Raw genomic sequence first — 19,243 nt, 5'->3', positions numbered from 1 at the left:
TGCTGGCAAGATTTCACAATTTCCAGAATCCCTTCAGGTGCCAGCCAAGTGGTAAGGAGCAGTCTGTCTAGTGGCCTTCTCTGTTCCTGATCTATACCTTCTTCCTTACCTGCTGTTTCTCTCACTTCTTTCCCTTTGGGCTTATGTCTCACACCAGACAATCCATTGCCAGGCTCTGCTTCGCATGCCTGCAGATCCGTGGTCTCAGGGGGAGGAATTACTGTTCAGTGATGAGAAACTGGCTGGAAGGGGGGAGGCATCAGGTGGACGATGGATATTGGTGGGAGGAATTGGTCATTTGTTCTCAGCAATTCTCTTGTCTTTGGAGGAGATACGGTTTGCTATGAATCCATTTACGCACACATTCATTCATTCAGCCAACATTTACTGATTTCCTACTTGACGGTGGATGTTAGTGAAGGTGCCATCCTAGGCCCTGGAAGATAGAGTGAGTCAAACCTAGTCCTTGCCCCTTTCTGGACGTGGTATGTGAACATCAGAGCATGAGAATTAATATAGCGGAGTTGTGTATGAAGTGCTTTGGAGCATAGAGTGGTGAATGATTAGCTCCACCTGGAGAAAGGAGAGTAGCTTGGGACACGGGGGAAAGACTGTGGTTTTGTCTGCCAGTGATTAACAAAGTGTGGTCTGCAGACCATTGAGGATCAGCAAGACCTTTTCAGGGGTCCAAAAGGTCAAAAACATTTTAGTAATAATGCTAAGATGTTATTTGCTTTTTTTTCACCTTGTCTATATTTGTACTGGTGGCATGAAAGCAATTAAGTAAAACTGTTGGTTCCTTGTCAGGAGTCAAAGCAGTGGCACCAAACTGTGCCAGTGGTCACTGTTTTCCTCAAATATGCTCTGTTTAAAAAAAAATTTTTTTTTTTTTAGATATAGAAGTAAAAGTGTATGAATTCTATTAAAATAAATCCCACGAATACATGTCTCTTTAGTATTCTGTGTGATGAAACAGGAAATATGCATAAAGTACTTTTGCTGCAGGTAGAATTTGATGTTTATTTTAAGGAAGAGTGTTTGTATCATCAAGTTGGAAGCTGAACTACCTCCTTTCTTCAGGGAACACTTTTTTTTTTTTTCTTTAAAGATTCTATTTATTTGAGAGAGAGAGACAGAGGTAGCAAGAGAGAACACTAGCAGGGATGAGAGAGAGAGAGGAAGCAGGTTCTCCACTGAGCAGGGAGCCCCTTGTGGGACTCGATCCCAGCGTCCTGGGATCAACCTGAGCTGAAGGCAGATGCTTAAAGACTGAGCCATCCAGGTGCCCCAGGGAACACTATTTTTATTTGAAAGAATAACTGACAGATAAACTATAGTTACTGAGACTAATTATTTGGCTGATATTTTCTTGAAAATGAATGAGGTGAGTCTGCTACTTAGAGGAAAACAACTGGTAGTATTTGTTGCCAATGATAAAATTCTAGCTTTTATTTAAAACTTAGAATTGTGGAAAACTTGTATCTGCCACTGGGGGCTTGATGCTTCCCCAGATTTCAAGCTTTTCTGATAGGGGCACCTCAGTGGCTCAGTCGGTTAAGGGTCCAACTCTTGATCTCAGCTCAGGTCTTGATCTCAAGGTCATGAGTTCAAGCCCTGTGTTGGGCTCCACGCTTGGTATGGAGGCTACCTTAAAAAAAAGAAAGAAAGGAAGGTGGCAATGGGTGGTTCAGTTGGTTGGGTGTCTGACTCTTGATTTCAGCTCAGGTCATGATCTCAGGGTTGTGAGGTCAAACCCCACATCAGGCTCCATGCTCCCTCTGCATTGCACCCTTCTCCCTGCGCCCCTGTGACTGCTGGAGCTGTCTCTCAATCTCTCAAATAAATAAATAAATAAATAAAACTTTTCTGATTAAATTAGTGGTGATATTAATAACTGATTGTTTTGCTATTATATGGATGAAATGGGCCAATTTGGAAGCTCTGCCTAACTCATTGAATCACTAGTTTTCATGTGACCAAGTGCATCGTCACCTGATAAAAGATCATTGAAAGTGCAAGATAAAGCAATAGATTTTAATGTAATAAAGTACAAAAAGTTCATCCAGTTAGTTTCAAATTTCACATTGCAACTAATCTTTAATAAATCTACCACTTGTTGAGTTTTGATGTAATATTACAGAAGAATGTTTACAGTTATCTGAAAAGTTATTAAAATACTCCTGTCTTTTCCAGCTACATATCTGTTTTGATCTTGGATCAAAACAACACATTGAATGTGGACATAGGTATAAAACTACAGCCATTTTCCATTAATCAAGATATTAAGAGATTTGCAAAAATGTAAAATAATCCTACTCTTCTCAGAAAACATTTTTTCCAGGAAACAATTATTTTTCATAAAAAAATCATATTTCTATTAATGTATAGGAGATTTATTGGTCTAAAAGGAACTAGTTACTACTAGAATTTGTATTTTAATTTCTAATATGGTAAATATCAGTTTGGGGATTTTCAATTTTCACGAGTGTACAGGGGCTCTGAGATCAAACAATTTAAAAACCTGGTTCCGAACTAATCTTTTTACTTAGAATTCCCTTTTCTGCGTAGAGAAAGCCTACACATAATTATTAGTTGGTATTTTAAGTATTCATCAAAAAACATTTAATGAGCATCTACCAAGAACCTGGCTTTTGCTTGGGGCTGAGGACATGGTCCCAAGCCCTTCTGGAAATCACAGTCTCATGGGGAAGACAAACAGAGAACTGCAACACAGTATGATAAATGTTCTTAGTGATAGACCATAAGTGTTGTGGGAATATAGACTATTGTTATAATCACTTGCCAGCTCATCTAGAACATATGCTGATCTATCTGATTGGACTGTATGTCTGTATTTGATTCTTCATCGTCTGAGAGGGAGAGTGGCTGGTTAGCAGAGGATGGGAGCTGCTCACTTGTTTCTCTGGGAGGAAAGAAGGAGACTACAGATGTATGGATTGTCAGCTTTCTGCATGCCCTATGCAAGGTGTTTGAACAAATGTGGTCTGCTTACAGGGTTTGTCCTCATTTTACAGATGAGGCATTGGAAGCTCAGAGAACTTAAACATCATATAGTTGTAACTGATGGAGCTGAGGTTTTGACATACATGTTCTGACTACAAATTCAGGGCTCTTACTAATAATGCATTGCTAAATCGTTGGATCTTCCAAGGCTATTTCCACATGGCTGTGGGAAACCTTGCCAGATTGGAATGTGTAAGAGATGATAGAAAGGTCTCAGGAAGGAAAGAGAGACAGCCTAGGAAATGCTTGATAGCAGGAGTCATTTGTGAATTTTGGCTAACGTGGTTTTTCTGGACAGGATTCTCTGGCTTTATTGGACATCAAGATTTTGTACCCCTTTATCCTCAATCCCTTTAATCCTTCTCTATGTCTGATGATGCCAGCAGCAAAGGTCACCTGTGTGTCTGATCAGGTTACAAACCAGAGCCTAGTGTTGGAAGCCCAAACTTCTTGGACCTACCATAGGCCTTCGGGAAAGGGGCTGGGTGACTTAGGCCAATGGTGCCCGGCCTGGAGATTCCCTCTGCCCCCTATCCCTAGAGTTCAGTAAACTAGTTTAGCATTTAAAAAAATGCGATTAGAAGTTATGCTTTGGGGCACCTGGCTGGCTCAGTTGGAAGAGCATGAGACTCCTGATCTGGGGGCTGTGAATTGGAGCCCCACATTGGGTATAGAGATTACTTAAATAAATAAAACCTAAAAAGAAGTTGTGCTTTACTTATGAGAAACCTGTGTGTGGAAACAGGCTAGTGGAAAGACTGGATTTCTTTGCTTTGGTTCAAAAATCTGTCAACTTAATATGGTTCAGGTGTGCTACCTATGGTTTTCTAGAACAGGGGTTAGCAAACTATGGCCCAGTGGTCAAATTCAGCCCACCACCTGTTTTTGTGAATAAAGTTTTATTGGAACACAACTAGCTCGTGCACTTATGTTTTGTCTATGGCACCCTTTGTGCTCTATAATAGAGTTAGGTAGTTGTAACAGAGGCTATCTGGTTCATAGATCCTAAATTGTTTACCATTTGGCCTTTTACAGAAAAAGTTTGCTGACCTCTAGGGTAATCCTGATTCTTTTTATCATGGTGCTTAGCACATTGTGTAATTACCACCCCTCTCCTCTAGTTTTATAACTAAGCTCCTTGAGAGCAGGGATGAGATCTGGCTCATCTCTTTGTGCCCCGTGCTGATTATAGAGCCTGGCACATAAAGAACACCCAGTAAATAATTTTTAAATGGGTACATCATGTGCTGATCAAAAATCTGATAGGCAATTAAAATTTTTTTCCCTTGTTCTGATAGGCAATTATGTGTGCCTTTGATTAACACAAAAATAGGAATAAGGGAAGGAAAGCATTATGTTGGTAATACTAATCCCAGTGCTGTGTGCTTCCGTCTATGAACCAGTCATTCCTTACTGCAATTCTTTTTTAGATAGGTAGTTCATGGATAGGAGTCCATGAACGAAACAGTCATGCCAAGAACTCTTGTTGGTGAGGAAGTTGAGAAACAATGCCTTAATCCTTGGCTGCATTCTCCTCTTTCCCTCAGTACCCACCCCACCCTCCACTCCAACTTGTAGGACAAATGTAGAAGAATATAAGGTTATATGGAGATATTTCTTTGGTATATATACTGTTTTTCTTACTTTTTGTCTTCTATAAAGCCATTTCCTCAGTGGGCTTCTTACCATCTGTGACTTCCAGAAGATGAAACCACCTTAAAGCTCTTTGGTTTCCTTGGCATAAAAGCAGTCAGGTGAAGTGTGGGCCTGGGAGTCAGTAGGCCTGGGCTCTAGCTGTGGCTATTCAGCTGTCTTTGACTTCGGGCACAACAGTTACCATCTGTGAGCTCCAGTATCCAACCTGTTTTTACTGAGTCACATATGGGACATTTTCCACATTTAACATTTATAGCGCTCCCTCATTTTGAAAAGGATTTGAGCAACTAGCCAGTGAGAGAGAGGTGACTTGTCCTGTCCTGTCGCTGCCTCTGACAGCAGATGGGAAAATGATTAAATAGAGTGGAATGTTTCAGGTCTTTGATTAGTGCTTTCTAGAAGGCTTCACAGCAGCAGCCTCTTTTCCTGGTCCTTGCTTTCTCTTCTGTGATAGCTTCTTCCTTGGGAGTGATCTGAGGATTCTTGCTAGAGAGAAGTTACCAAGATCAGGGTCACAGGGAAAGAGGAATTTTAGAATCTAAGCATTGAAAGACATTCTAGAAACTTTACTTACAATGTCTTTTTCAGATACCCGAGCTTGAGGCCTGGAGAAGGGAAGTGACCTCCCTAGGGTCACACAGAAGAGCTAAGACGAGATGCCAGGCTCTTTCTACTGTGTGTATAGTGTTTCCCAGGGTTCTTTTTTTTTTTCTTTTTTTAAAGATTTTATTTCTTGACAGACAGAGATCACAAGTAGGCAGAGAGGCAGGCAGAGAGAGTGGGAGAAGCAGACTCCCCTCCAAGCAGGGAGCCCGATGAGGGGCTTGATCCCGGGACCCTGGGATCATGACCTAAGCGGAAGGCAGAGGCTTAACCCACTGAGCCACTCAGGGGCCCTCCCAGGGTTCTAAGAGAGGGAGGGTTAGGTGGCCTCGGCTCTTGTGCTGGCTTTAGTGCCACATGACTGTGTATTGGTGGTGGAGGAAGCTGCCCTGTGGGCCTGTGGGCTTCCCATGTTGTTGTAGCTGATGTGCTCAGGACCATGGGTGCCTGATAGCTCTCGCTGACTATAACCCCCTCTGGGCAGGCTCAGCATGTGAGGGCTCTCTGCAGCGAGCCCGGGGCTGGCACTTTGCTACTCCCAGCAGTGATAAGGTGAACGAGAAGGAAAACATATTTTTTTGCTACTGTAGTAAATGGGCTGTGTTCCTGTTTCTAGAAAGACTGTATTATTGCACATTTATTTATTGACTGACTCAAAGTGATATTTCATCTGAATATGTATTTCTTCCCTTACTAGTAAGGCGAAACTTTTTTCCCCTATGTCCATTGGTTGTTTGTATTTTCTCTCATTTATATATATATTTTCTTGTGAGTTACCTATTCATGTTCTTTGTTCTAGATCCCAGTGTATTCCTTTTTTTTAATTCAACATTTTTTAAGAAGATTTTATTTATTTGATAGACAGAGATCACAAGTAGGCAGAAAGGCAGGCAGAGAGAGAGGAGGAAGCAGGCTCCCCGCCGAGCAGAGAGCCCGATGCGGGGCTCCATCCCAGGACCCTGAGATCATGACCTGAGCCGAAGACAGAGGCCCAACCCACTGAGCCACCCAGGCACCCAATCCCAGTGTAGCCCTAATCTTATTCTTGACTTGCCTGCCAGGGATTGATTAGGATAATAAGGCATTGTCCCTAAATTGGGAAGCTCAGCACATCGTTGGGGAGAGAGCTGAAGACTGCATGAAACCCATTTCTCACTGTACAAATAACCAGTGAAGTGGCTGCCTGAGGATTTAGCTGCTGGAAACTATGGACCCTGGGACAGGTGGGTCGCGGCCCACAGTAATGTTGTCTCTTGCTTTTCCTGTACAGAGTTTTGCCGGATTGACAAGCCCCTGTGCCACAGTGAGGATGATAAGCTCAGCTTTGATGCAGTCCGCAGCATCCACAAGCTGATGGACGATGATGCCAATGGTGATGTGGACGTGGAAGAAAGCGATGAGGTGAGCTCTCTCACCGTGCCGTGGCTCTCTTCAATTCCTGTGTGGACAGTTCCTGAAAGCTGTCCAGACACTCTTCCCCATGGAGAGATGTTCTTGATGTTGGCTTGTTCTCTAAGAGCTCCTCCTTGTCAAAGGAGGTGATTCTGTAGGACCCAGCCTGTCCGCGTGCAGGCCTGATGTCTGTGTCTCTGCCTGGACTGGCTCCCATCCGCCTACCAGCCAGAAGCACAACACTGACTGCGCTGTGCTGTTTGAGAGGGAGAGGGAGCCCCGAGGTTGGTCTCTACAGTTCCCCTGCCTCCCTACTGTAATCCTGCTGCAGGCGGACGGCATCCGTCTGTCCTTGCTGTGTGCTTAGTCCTGTGTTGGCAAGCAGGAGAGAAGTCAAGGCGGTCATTATCTTGCCCTCTGGGAGTTTGTGCTCAGTTTGGGAGGAAGAAACGCATGTTCCTAGAAACATCATTCTGAATTCCAGGCCACAGTTGCCGGGAGCCTGTTGAGTGGTCCAGATAGTAGGCGTGAGAGGAATCTCTAGATGGAGAAAGCTCTGTTATTGTCTCACCTTTTGGCATCACTACAGTTCCAATTCCACAGAGCCCAGAGTATGAAGTCATCGTGTGTGAAAAGATGTAAAGGTTTCAGTTGATTTCCAGCTTAACACGAGCCAGCAGTTTGGTGAAACGGCCAAGTTGTGCCAAATCTTTAATAGTGATATGGTGTGTGTCACAAGGGAGAGGTAAGCCCAGTCTCTTCACCCTGCTCGTCAGCCCACCTTTTAAGTTTTGAGCTCAATTTTGGATCTCACGTTGTTAGAAGCATCTGGAGCAGTGAGAGCCTGTAAAGGAGCGACGTGAACAATGAAGGGCAAGGAAATTATGAGATGGAGACATCCAATATAATTCAGTATTTATAGGTATCACGTATGTGCCAGGCACGGTTGTAGACATGGGGCTGTGGCAGTGAAGAGGACACACGCATCTGTCCTCATATCATTTACAGTCTAGTGGAGAAACATGAGCCTGGAAAAGAAAAGATTCAGGTAATAAAATTTCTATCTTCAAATACACTAGGAGTGGAAGAATCAGATTTAAATTACGATGGTGCAGGCGATGAAAACCACAACACTAGCTAGTGTTTATTGAATTCTTATTCCGTGCCAGGCACAGTGTTAAGCTCTTTGCATAATTAACTCTTTTACCTTTCTTAATAGCCTTTTGAAGTTGGTGTTATTGTCAAGGACTGGGGCCTTGTGAAGGCTTGTTCCAAGGACACACTGGGTACGAGTACAGATCTGATTTCAAAGCTCATGCTGTGAAGTACTGGTGTACTATTTCTCTTATTCTAAAGACAGAACCAGGACCAGTGTGAGAAAAGTAAAATATGGGCATATTCTTTTAGAATAAAGAATTGTGTACCAGCGCCATCTTGTAGAAAAAGCTTTCTTGGTAGGTATGCAGTGAACTCCCAGTCACTGAAGGTGGGCCTGTAGAAAATAGCACTCTACTGACTGGTTAGCCGAGGGGATCCTTGTATTAGGTTGAATTAGATAAGGTCCAAGGAATTTATAAGAGGACAAAAATAGACCTCCTGGAGCAAAAGTAGATATTCGGGTGGCGTGGAAGGAATGGGGCAGCCTGAGTAGGGAGCCGGTGTGAGCACAGATGTGGAGGTAGTAAGAGCATGGTGGGTGGGTTTGGTCAGACAGAGCAACCGTGGGGGAAGGCAGCAGGACAAAAACCTGGAAAGGAAAGTCGGGGCCCAGGCAGCCCGGCTGAGAGGTCTCCTTGTTGAACCTGCCAACTGTAGGTCCTTGAGCAAGGACACCTGATAAAAGTAGCAGAACTTTTAGTTGCATCTAGAAGTGGCTCTGGCCCTCAAAGGACCCAAATTTTATTTGCTTGTGCTGAGAATAAAACCATGTTCCTAGAAGCAGATAAGGCCTAGAGGCTTCCTGATCTCTCTCTGGGGGCCTAGCCACAGGACTAGAGGATGGATGGCACATCAGTTAAGAAGGTGATATGATCGGGGTACCTGGGTGGCTCAGTGGGTTAAGCCGCTGCCTTCGGCTCAGGTCATGATCTCAGGGTCCTGGGATCGAGTCCCGCATCGGGCTCTCTGCTCAGCAGGGAGCCTGCTTCCCTCTCTCTCTCTCTCTCTCTCTCTGCCTGCCTCTCTGCCTACTTGTGATCTGTCCCTGTCAAATAAATAAATAAAATCTTAAAAAAAAAAAAAAAACTTAAAAAAAAAAAAGAAGGTGATATGATCATGGGGCGCCTGGGTAGCTCAGTGGGTTAAAGCCTCTGCCTTCGGCTCAGGTCATGATCTCAGGGTCCTGGGATCGAGCCCCGCATCTGGCTCTCTGCTCAGCAGGGAGCCTGCTTCCTCCCCTCTCTCTCTCTGCCTGCCTCTCTGCCTACTTGTGATCTGTCTGTCAAATAAATAAATAAAATCTTAAAAAAAAAAAAAAAAGGTGATATGATCCAAGATCCACAAATTCCTGGATATCTTTGTTATCTGCTCCTCCTTTTTTTCACTTTCTGCTGATTGCTTTGTCAATGAGGGGAGGAAGAAAATGTTCTTTTTAGTAGAATGTTACCACAACAAAAAGCTCATCAGCACAAACTGTTCTAAAATAACACAAAAGCTGTCACCCTGCTCTTCTCTGTGCCAGTGGTGAGCTGTTCTTTTTCAGTATAACTTCTGCCTTTGCCTTGGCTTCAGCTGCTCTCTCTGCAATATTCGGCCTCTGGTGGTAAGGGGGGCCTCCCAGTCTGGGTTTTCATGACTCGTCACAAGCAACTGTCTTTGAAGGAGAAATAATGGTCGCAAAGTATGTGTGCTTAAGTCGGTGTAAACATATGAGACAACCTTGGAGGTCAGGTTCTAACTAGAGCGTTGGGTGGACAGCTCAGAGCTTAGAATATTGGCTGATGGGCCCTGAGGCGTGAGTGATGAAACCCTACTTGTGCTGACCATGAAGGCCATGAGCTTCTCATGACCATTTAAAAAGCTCTGCTGATTACCCAGAGATCTTAGCGCAAGTCTGAAGGGATGCCCTATAAGGCCTCATTTATTCAGCCTCATATCAGTAAGTTTTTCAGATGACTGAACTATAACCTCAGTTCTAGCTCTCTTAATATTTTAGCCAGTTTTGAAATACGTCTCTCTTTTCAAAGATTATTGTGAACAGAGTGGTGCCTTTATTTGAGTCATTCAAAACATGTCTTCAGGGCCTCTTACACGATTACCCCAGTTCCTGGATTCCCATATCCATTGTTGTGATTTCTTCCTATAATTTCTGTCTTGTCTTTGATTCATCCCCATTTCTTTTTTTATTTTTTTTTAAAGATTTTATTTATTTATTTGACAGACAGAGATCACAAGTAGGCAGAGAGGCAGGCAGAGAGAGAGGAAGGGAAGCAGGTTCCCCGCTGAGCAGAGAGCCCGATGGGGGCTCGATTCCAGGACCCTGGGATCATGACCTGAGCCAAAGGCAGAGGCTTTAACCCACTGAGCCACCCAGGCGCCCCTCATCCCCATTTCTAATTGCTGTTTTTACTCTGCTGTGAGCTATGAAATTTGACTTATGGCAAGCTGAGACTCAGCAGGCATTTTGTAGAAAATATATAATCAGTTGTGTGGGGGGCAGCCAGTTTGGCTGCTCAAGGACTCTCTTTCCTTGCTTCTGAGTTGGCAAGGGCTATGGATTGTGGGCCCTTCAGATGAGCAAGATGGCAGTATTGACGATGGTGCCCCTCATTCAAGGCTGGGAGAAAGTTCGACCAGCCCACCAGTGTGAAAATTCATGGCCTATGTTCTACTGAGACCTCGGGTGGGAACACTGCCCATTGGGAAAGGATTTGCTGCAGGGGGATGGTCCTATCAAGTTGTCTGGCAGTCTGAGGTATACAGAGAGAAGCAGTCAACAGCCACCATCCCTTTGATCTGTCCTGACATTTTGAGATCAGTGTTATTGTCCTCCTGGAGCCTACATGGGAAATCAAGGGCATTTATCCAGCTGTTAAACGGATTTTTATTGAATACCTCTTGTGTGCCAGGCACCATTATAGGAATATGGATTCTATAGCAAACAAAACAGATAAGATTTCAGCTTTCATAGAGCTTGCCTTCTAGTGGTCTGTATGTCACAGGTGATTAAATAATGAGTAAAATTCTGAAATTAGGAAGAACTGCGATTGTAGTAGTTTAGTGACTTCTCCTTTAGTTTTCTTAGGTAAAATGGTGGTTAATGATTCCTACCCTTGCAGGGTTACTGTCAGAATTCAGTGAGAAAAGGTAAAAGTTTCTGGCACAGTGGTGTGTGGGTGGCTCAGTGCGATAGGTGTCTGACTCCTGATTTTGGTCTGGGTCATGATCTCAGGCTCTAGGGATCGAGTCCCGTGATGGGTAGGGATGGGAGCTAGGTCAGTGTTTAGGTCTGTGCTCGGCCGAGAGTCTGCTTGAGATTCTCTTCCTCTTACTCTGTCCCTCTCCCAGCTTGCATGCTCTCTCTCTCTCTAAAATAAAAATAAATAAATCATAAAAAAAGGTTTCTGGCACAAATAACTCCCAAACTGAACAACAGAAAACAAGCAACTCTAGAATGGGAAAAGATTTAAAAAGACACTTCATCAAAGTAGTTACATGGATGACAAAGAAATGTGTGAAAAGAGTTCATATCACTCAATATCACCAGCCATTAGGGAAGTACAGTTTAAAACCACAGTGAGATACCACTACACATCTGGCAGAATGGCTAAAATTAAAAAATGGACACCACCAAGTGTCAGGCGAGGAGGAAGAGCCACCGGAACTTTTGCTTATAGAACTTCTGAGAAAGTTAAACATGATTTATTACCTGTCCCAGAAATTCTGCTTCTAGGTATTTACCCCTATAGATAAATGAAAATTTGTATTCATACTAAAACTTGTATACAGTGTTGATAGTAGCTTTATTTGGAGTGGCCAAAAGCCGGACACAAATCGATGTCCTTCCATGTGTGAATGTGTAAACGGCCCAGCAATAAAAAGGAATGAATATTGATGTATACAATAGATGAATCTCAAAGGCCTTGTACTGAGTGAAAGACACCAGACTCAAAAAGTGACATGCTCTGTGATTCCATCTCAATGACGTTCTGAGAAAGACAGAAGTGTAGGGATGGGAGCTAGGTCAGTGGTTACTATGCATTAGGAGTGTGGGGAGGGTTTGATTACCAAGGGACAGAATGCAGGAATTTGGGGGAGTAATAGAATTTTCCTGGGTCTGGGTTGTAAGACAGTTATGAGAGTCTAAGTATGTGTCAAAACTCATAGAACTATATCCCCTAAAAGTTAATTTCATCATATGTTAATTAAGAAAAAAGTTGTCAGCTTAGGAGCAGACACACGACTGAAGGTCAGTGATTGCTGGTGGTTTTCCCCTTTACGTTTCTTCTATATTTCTAGGAAAGCCCCCTACATCTGACAATTGTATTTTAATGTTTGCTTCAGTGATGTGTTTCTCTCATCAGGTTGTGAGACTTTTCAGGGCAGGGACCACCCTTATTTCGTTTGTTTGCCTCTGTTTCCCCGATGCGCAGCTGAGTCCTGTACAGAATGGGTGTTTAATTAAATCACTGTATGGAATGACTGACTAATACCGCTGTAGCAGCCTGGTGTCTGCTGAGCAGGGAGGCTTGAACAAGGGTGTGATCACACATTTTGGGGTGGGGATGGGATGGGTAGGTAGCAGCCGGAGCCCAGGAAGCTGCAGAATCAACTTCTGCTTTTGTTAGTGTCTGTGGTGTGTGGTGTGGGAGCATAGCATAGGGTTGAGAAGTGGTGCAATGGAGTCACACAGCCCTAGGTCTAAGCCTGGCTCTGCCTTTAGCAGCCATGGAGACTTGGAGAAGTTCTTGAATCTCATTCACCCTCGGTTTCCTTGTTAGAAGTGGAGCAATAATAGTAGGTGTCTCCTGGAATTGTTGCGAAGCTCACGAGAGATAATGTGTGAAGAGCACTCAGGACAAGGCCTGGTGTGTGGAAGAGGCTCAGTGATGGTTACCTTTTGCTGTTTTTTTTGCTAACTATTATTGTTACTGTTTTTCTCAGAAAGAGCATACATTTTGGTGCAGAGAGGCCTGTGTTTAAAACTTGGCTTTGCACTTGCTGTGTGACATATAGGTGGGTAACTGCACCTCTCCAAGCTTTAATTTATTCAGCTGTTTGAGGAGGGTAGTTCTTTGGAGGGTTGTAAGAATTGAATGTATGCAAACAGCTGGTGCACGGATAGGTGCTAAATCTGTGTGTTTTCCTCCCTCAGTGTGATGGTGCAGATAGTGAGGGCTGGGCTCTATAGCAAGTTTCCAAATCAGCTCTCTCATCATCCCACGGCCGGTAGCACTAGCTCTGGGAGCCACCCCGCAACAGCGTGGTGACTTGACCAGGGCCCGGGTGCTGCAGGAGGCCATCCTCTATTCCCCGGGTAGCCCACGTGATGGGGGTGAGGCATGACAGCCTCTGGCCCCTGCCTGTGTGCTTCTGAAAAGGTCTAGGTGAGAACTTCTCCTTTCCTCCCACCCATCTGGAAGGCTAGAGGATTTCTGAGCAACAAAGCCATACTATAATACTGTCATCAGATCTGTTTTGACATTAGTGGGGTAGAAGTTGACTTGCTTTCTCCCTTTTGTATTGTTCCCCCATGGGGCCTGCTGGGTCCTGGGGGACTGTGTGGACTGTGGACAGATGGAATCTGGCACCAGGTGGAATCAGCACTGGGGGAACTGAACCTTGAGAGGAGTGGCTCCACCTGCAATATCCAGAGGCCCGAAGGAGTTGGACTTGATAGGAGGTGGTACATAGGGAGGGAGAGAAGCCCTACGGGCTTCCTGCACGTAGCTGGTGCTCTGGCCAGCCTGGGCTAATTTGGGTGCGGGTGAGTATGCCCAGAAGTACTAGCATGATTACTAAGAATTGCTTTCCCTCCTCAGGCTTTGGGCCTTATTTCTGTATGTCCAGACGGCTGTGGGCACCTCTCCGTGCTCCCTTGCCTCTAGTTTCCCCTGTAGCCCCCATGTTGTACATGCTGCCAATGATCTTCCCAAGTCACATTTTGGTGTCCCGTGTCCTGTGTGATTTTCTTTTCCAATTCCATCTGACTTCCTTTGCCAAGCACTCCATCCCTTCAGATCTGGCCTTAGTCTTTCTTAAGACTCTCTGGATGGACCTCCTACCACTGTGGTTTTCCCTGGCCCTCATTGTCTCAGGCTCATTCCACGCTTATTGTAGTGCCCTATCTTTGCTCAGCTAGTTCTGCCTGGCTGGGATTAACTTCTTCTACCCTCCCCTTCAGCCCTCGGTCCTATCCATATCAGTCTTAGATATCTTCTGGAATGCTCCGGACTCACTTGTCCTGAACTTTCCCTGACTTTCCCCACCTCCACCGATCTCTCTGTCATCCCAGGACTAACTCCCATAGCACGCAGTCGAAAGCAACTCAATTTCACACGTAATTAAAATGTCTTGTTTTGTGCCCTGAAGGTTTTGAGTATATTCTCTTGCCTGTAAGTTTGTCTTTTTTGCACTATTACTGGAACTACTAAAGCACAACTCTGATCATTACTTCTGCCTTGTAAAGGGAGTGCAGTGGAAAAGGAACGTCCCTACCGTGTGCCAAGCCTTGTTCTACCTGTTGCATATACACTTTCCTTTAATGCTCAACCACTGTATGAGCTAGGTGTTACTGTGTTTTAGAGATGATGAAACTTAAGAGTGGCCTACCTTTACTTACTAAATTAATCTAAACTCTAACCTGCCCTTCAGTGCTCCCACAATCTGCTTTTGGCTTTCCCGACTAGTTCACATTACACAGCGTTTACTTACTTTATGCTACAACCATCTCAAATGCGTTCTCTCTATCCAATTGCTGTGCCTTTGCTTTAGATAAATTTTCATCTCAGCATCTCTCTGGCTCCCATTTGCCTGTAAAAATTCCACTTGTCCACAAAGGCCTAGATCAGGGTGTCTCAACATCAGCATTAGTGATGTTTTGGGCTAGACGGATCTTTGTTGTGGGGGGCTCTCTTGTATATTGGTGCATGTTTAGTAGCTTCCCAACTTCTGTACACTGGATATGGGTAGCAAACCTCCACCATCACCCCTTCTTCCCAAAGTTGTGACAACCAGAATGTCTCTATTGCCAATTGTCAGTTGCCCTGGGGAATAGAAGTACCCCTGATTGGGGCGCCTGGGTGGCTCAGTCAGTTAAGCGTCTGCTTTCAGCTGAGGTCATGATCTCAGGGTCCTGGGATCTAGTCCCACATTGGGCTCCCTGCTCAATGAAGAGTCTGCTTCTCCCTGTCCCCTCTGCCTGTGCCCCCCACCCCCTGCTTGTGTGCTCTCTCTCTCAAATAGTAAATAAAATCTTAAAAAAAAAAAAAAAAGTAGTGCCCCAGGTTGAGACCTACTGGCCTAGATTAAATGTTTTCTCCTAGAAATCTTGTTGTTTCCCTATAGTGGGAAATAATTTTTTGTTTTCCATGCTCCAGAGTACTTGGCATGAATCTCTCATTTGGCATATTGCTCTGCTCTGTATTGTAATTAGTGCTCTATCCTGTTAGACTGTGAGTGCCTCTAGGGCCAGAAATCAGGTCTTATTCATCACTGTTTCTCCCATAGTATCTGGTGCAGGGCCTTACACATAAAGGTGATGAGTTAAGTTTTTTTGAAATTTGATTTGAAAGCAATGATCTTATCACTAAGTGCCCCTTCAATTGTTTCCTTAGGGCAGAGCAAGAGTACAAGTTTGGTTGGTCAGCGGTATGGGGACGGGGTGCATTGGATTTGTGAGTTCCTGCCAGGATAGTGGCTGAGTCAGTAGTGGGCTGTGTCTAGGAATGTGAGGGTCTAAGATCCAGATACGACATTCTTTGTTAGTGTATGATGTGTATATCTGACCTCTGTGACTCCTTCCCTAGCCCTCTACCCTATGCTGTGATTCACATACAGAATCTGGATGGAGGTAAAATCACTGTAGTTAAAAATACTAGGAAAGATGTAGAGAAAAACATGTACAAGCAGGGCAGAGATGAAAAAAAGAGGAAAAAAGGAATTCTGAAAGACTGTGTGACTGAGCAGAAGTATGCACAGTCTTTGGAGCAAGAAAGATGAGGGGTTTAGGTTTACCTTCACCAACAGTTAGTTGCATGACCTTGGAAAGTTTCTTAAATCTGCGAGCTTTCATTTCCTCCTGGTCAAATGGGGGCAGTAGACTCTGCCTTGAAGGATTCTAGCAAAGACGAAATGAAATCCTGTGTAGAAGGTGCCTGTCTGGGGCGCTTGGGTGGCTCAGTTGGTTAAGCGTCTGCCTTTGGCTCACATGGTCTCAGGGCCCCTGGGATCAAGCCCCACACTGCACCGGGCACCCTGCTCAGTGGGTAGTCTGCTTCCCTCCCCCTCTGCCTATGGCTCTGCCTGCTGGGCTCTCTCACTCTTTTTCTCTCTCAAATAAATAAATAAATAAATAAATCTTAAGAAAAGAAAGAAAGAAAGTGCCCAGCCTGTGGTTTTGTTCACGTTGGTACTATTATGTCCTCTCCCCCTGCCACTGCTCCCACCTGCAAGACCCATGCTGGGGGCTTTCCCTACCCTCTCACACGGAACCTTTACAAGAAACCCATGGGGTAGGTATTACTTTTCCCATAAAACCAATAAGGAAACTGAGACTGAATTAGATCATAGCTATCCGGTTTGGGGGTTATTGCAACTCAGATCTACATGAGACTGATGAAAATGTTCTAAACTTGTGGTGATGTTTGCTCACCTCTGAAAAAGCTAAAAACTCTTGAGTTGTACACTAAACTGGTATGTAAATTATATTGAAATAAAGATGTTAAAAATGTGAAAGTGTCCCTACAACACTGGTTGTTGTAGCGGTCACCTCCGCCTTGACTTGCTGTAGTCCAATCCCTCGGAACCCATAGGGCTCTACAGGAAACACTTTGAAACCCATGTTGAGTTCTGTCTCCATTTGCCCCACTCCTGACTTTGACAGATATGCAGAGGGCTTCCAAGTCAGAAGTGCCATGGTATCTGGAAGCAGAGACCTCTAGTTAGCTAACTGAGGCCTAGGTTGCCTGTTTTTGGGGTGAGTGTAGATGGTTTTTGAGGACACCTGACTGAAGAGCCCTGGGGCATTCTCTTTGGGAGAATCCATCCTCTTTTTCTCTCTCTCCCTGCCTCCCTCCCTTCCTTTTTCCTTTTTATAGTTGTCACTTATGGGAAAGCTAAGACGGCAAGAAAGTTATGGGAGAACCCAGGTGGTAATTCCTTCTCACCCACATACCAGGAACCTGAATCAAATTCTTGGCACTTACTATATGGAGCTCCAGGAGGGGCGATGTCAGAGGCAGCTGGCTATGTTGTCCTGGTTTTATTTTTCCTGGATTCACCTTGTGCTCAGGGCCTCCCTCTGATTCCCACTGCTATTGCCGTGCCAGCCCCTGGGAATCGGAGCTTTCCCCTTGGTCCCTGGACCCAATCCTGAACACAGATTTCCTTCCTTCCTCTTTTAACGGCTTTGACTGCCTGGCACTTTTGCCTTTTTTTCCCTTCAGTTTGCTATATGCAAAATAGGGCAGAAAAGAAATAATTGCAAACAGCTTTTCAGATAACCTCAGCATGGGTTTCTGTGTACATTTCTGTTGCTGCAGTAATTCTTCTCTGACATGAAGGATTGCTACAGTTTGGAGGCATCTCTCTGGTTTTTTGCCTTCTAGCTTCCTGCCAGTCTCCTGGTGCAATCACCATCTTATCTTCTGCCTTGTAGAACATTCTGACCCCCTGCCCTAATCTTGGCAAAGCACAGATTGAGGTCTGCTCAGGCCTTTTGGACAGAACAGAGATGAGTGATACCATGAATGATAATCATTCTTCAGGTGAAACCTGGTCCTTAGGCTAAGGGAATGACCCGTCCCCATTTTTTCTTGTAAACATTTAACTATAGGGTGACGGTAGCATTCACCTCCCAGCTCTCACTGAGTTCAAGTTCTATAGCCTTGCTCATGCATTCAGCCCAAACTCTTCTGAATGTCTCGAATAAAGTATTTGGACATTGCCTTTTTAAAAGTCTAAGCATAAGCTTTGGAGGCTGACCTGAATTCAGGTCCAAACTTTGCAGTGCAGAGCTGTAAGGCCAAGTAATTTGGAGCCTCACTTTCCTCATGTGCAAAGTAGAGATGAAAATAAGGTACTCTTTGCCATTGATAAGCCCTCAGGGTAGCGAGAGAGGCAGACCTGGGACCTGGCTGTCACAACAGCACATTTGAAGGCCGTGATGGTGGCGTGCGCAGGACTGTAGGAGTTGCGAGAGAAGTAAGGGCAAGGTAATATAACATGTGCTGGGGTAGCAGAAGACGTCTTGTCAGCCAGCGCTCAGGGCAGGGGACCAGTTGCCAGACAAGCTGAGCTACACGTCAGAGGGAGTAGGCCTCGTTTGCAATCTGTCCCAGTGCCTTGGCCAGATACAGCATGAAGCAGCAGTTCCCCCAGATGGGACCGCTCATGTTTCCAGGAAAACCCAGACGGTGGTTTGCTTGGACAGACAGGGAAATTCTTTCTCACTACGCAGACTGTTGTTTTCCTCACCACCCCCCACTTCGTTGGTGAGTCTGCTTTGTTCTGGACTGCAGTCCTGTCAATGACATGGACTAGGTAGATTTGTAAGACTTCTGTGTGTGTTTGTATATGTAGCTGTGTTTATGCGCCTCGTGTTTGTTTTTTTGCATGTGTGTGTACATCATTTTATGCCTTTTTATATTTGTATGTGTCTTTCTGTATTTAAGCGTGTCTGTATGATAGGAAGTGGAGGCAGGAGAGAAACATAGATCCAAGGACACAGGAACTGAGAGAAAGCCCGTAAGCTGGGTCGAGAATCAAAGAGAAGGTAAGGAGGAAATGGTTAGGCAACAGCACAGTATGCAGGACCTGGAGGTAAAAACAGAGGCAGAAGTATAATCGGGAGTCCAAAGATGCCGTTAATGTAGGCTGGCGTGGACCCTACATGGTGGTGGGTAGAACGCAAGGATGGGTCATCTAGCAGCCAGAAATGGCCAAGTCTGCAGAGAGAGAAAGAGAGAGAGAGAGAGAGAAAGAGAGAAAGAAAAGCCCTGCTTCAGGTATAAGCTTCCAAATCTTCCTGTCTAAGGAGGAATCAGGGGCTGGCCTCGCCTGCCTTTGGACCCAACTGGTGTTTGTGTTGATTTACGCAAGTCTCTCTCTGCATGTCTGTGCATGTGTATCCCATTCAGTGTACTTCATGGCATTAGAAACAATTGGTTTTGATGTAATGGCTGATCCGCTTGAGGCTTTGTGACCCTCCCCTTATTTGTTCTCATGTTCTCCCCCACTCTCCTTCTCCAAACATATTTTGTGTCTGATGTGTACTGGATATGCACAGACTAACAATGAAGACAAATTTTCTGCTTGCAAGGAGCTCACATGTTAGTGAGGCGGGAGAACATACATGTCCTAATAGATGTTGTGATGAGAGAGTAGCTCATCCCTATACTCTGGAATTTTT

At 44.7% G+C, this 19,243-nt stretch overlaps 1 protein-coding gene across 3 annotated transcripts in view; it reads left to right on the top strand.

The window, feature by feature from the left end:
* LOC111159392 (stromal interaction molecule 1) overlaps positions 1 to 19,243 on the top strand; it is a 188,181-nt gene that overhangs the window by 94,567 nt on the left and 74,371 nt on the right. For all 3 annotated transcript variants that reach the window (XM_022521813.1, XM_022521811.1, XM_022521814.1), the window contains exon 2: positions 6,554 to 6,684. In XM_022521813.1, the coding sequence (XP_022377521.1) occupies positions 6,554 to 6,684 (131 nt within the window). The remainder of the gene's footprint in view (positions 1 to 6,553; positions 6,685 to 19,243) is intronic.

The sequence above is a fragment of the Enhydra lutris genome, unplaced genomic scaffold (genome assembly GCF_002288905.1).
Source record: "Enhydra lutris kenyoni isolate GAN:26980312 unplaced genomic scaffold, ASM228890v2 scaffoldscaffold68, whole genome shotgun sequence".
NCBI classification, from domain to species: domain Eukaryota; kingdom Metazoa; phylum Chordata; class Mammalia; order Carnivora; family Mustelidae; genus Enhydra; species Enhydra lutris.
This window is presented reverse-complemented; position numbering and strand designations above follow the sequence as displayed.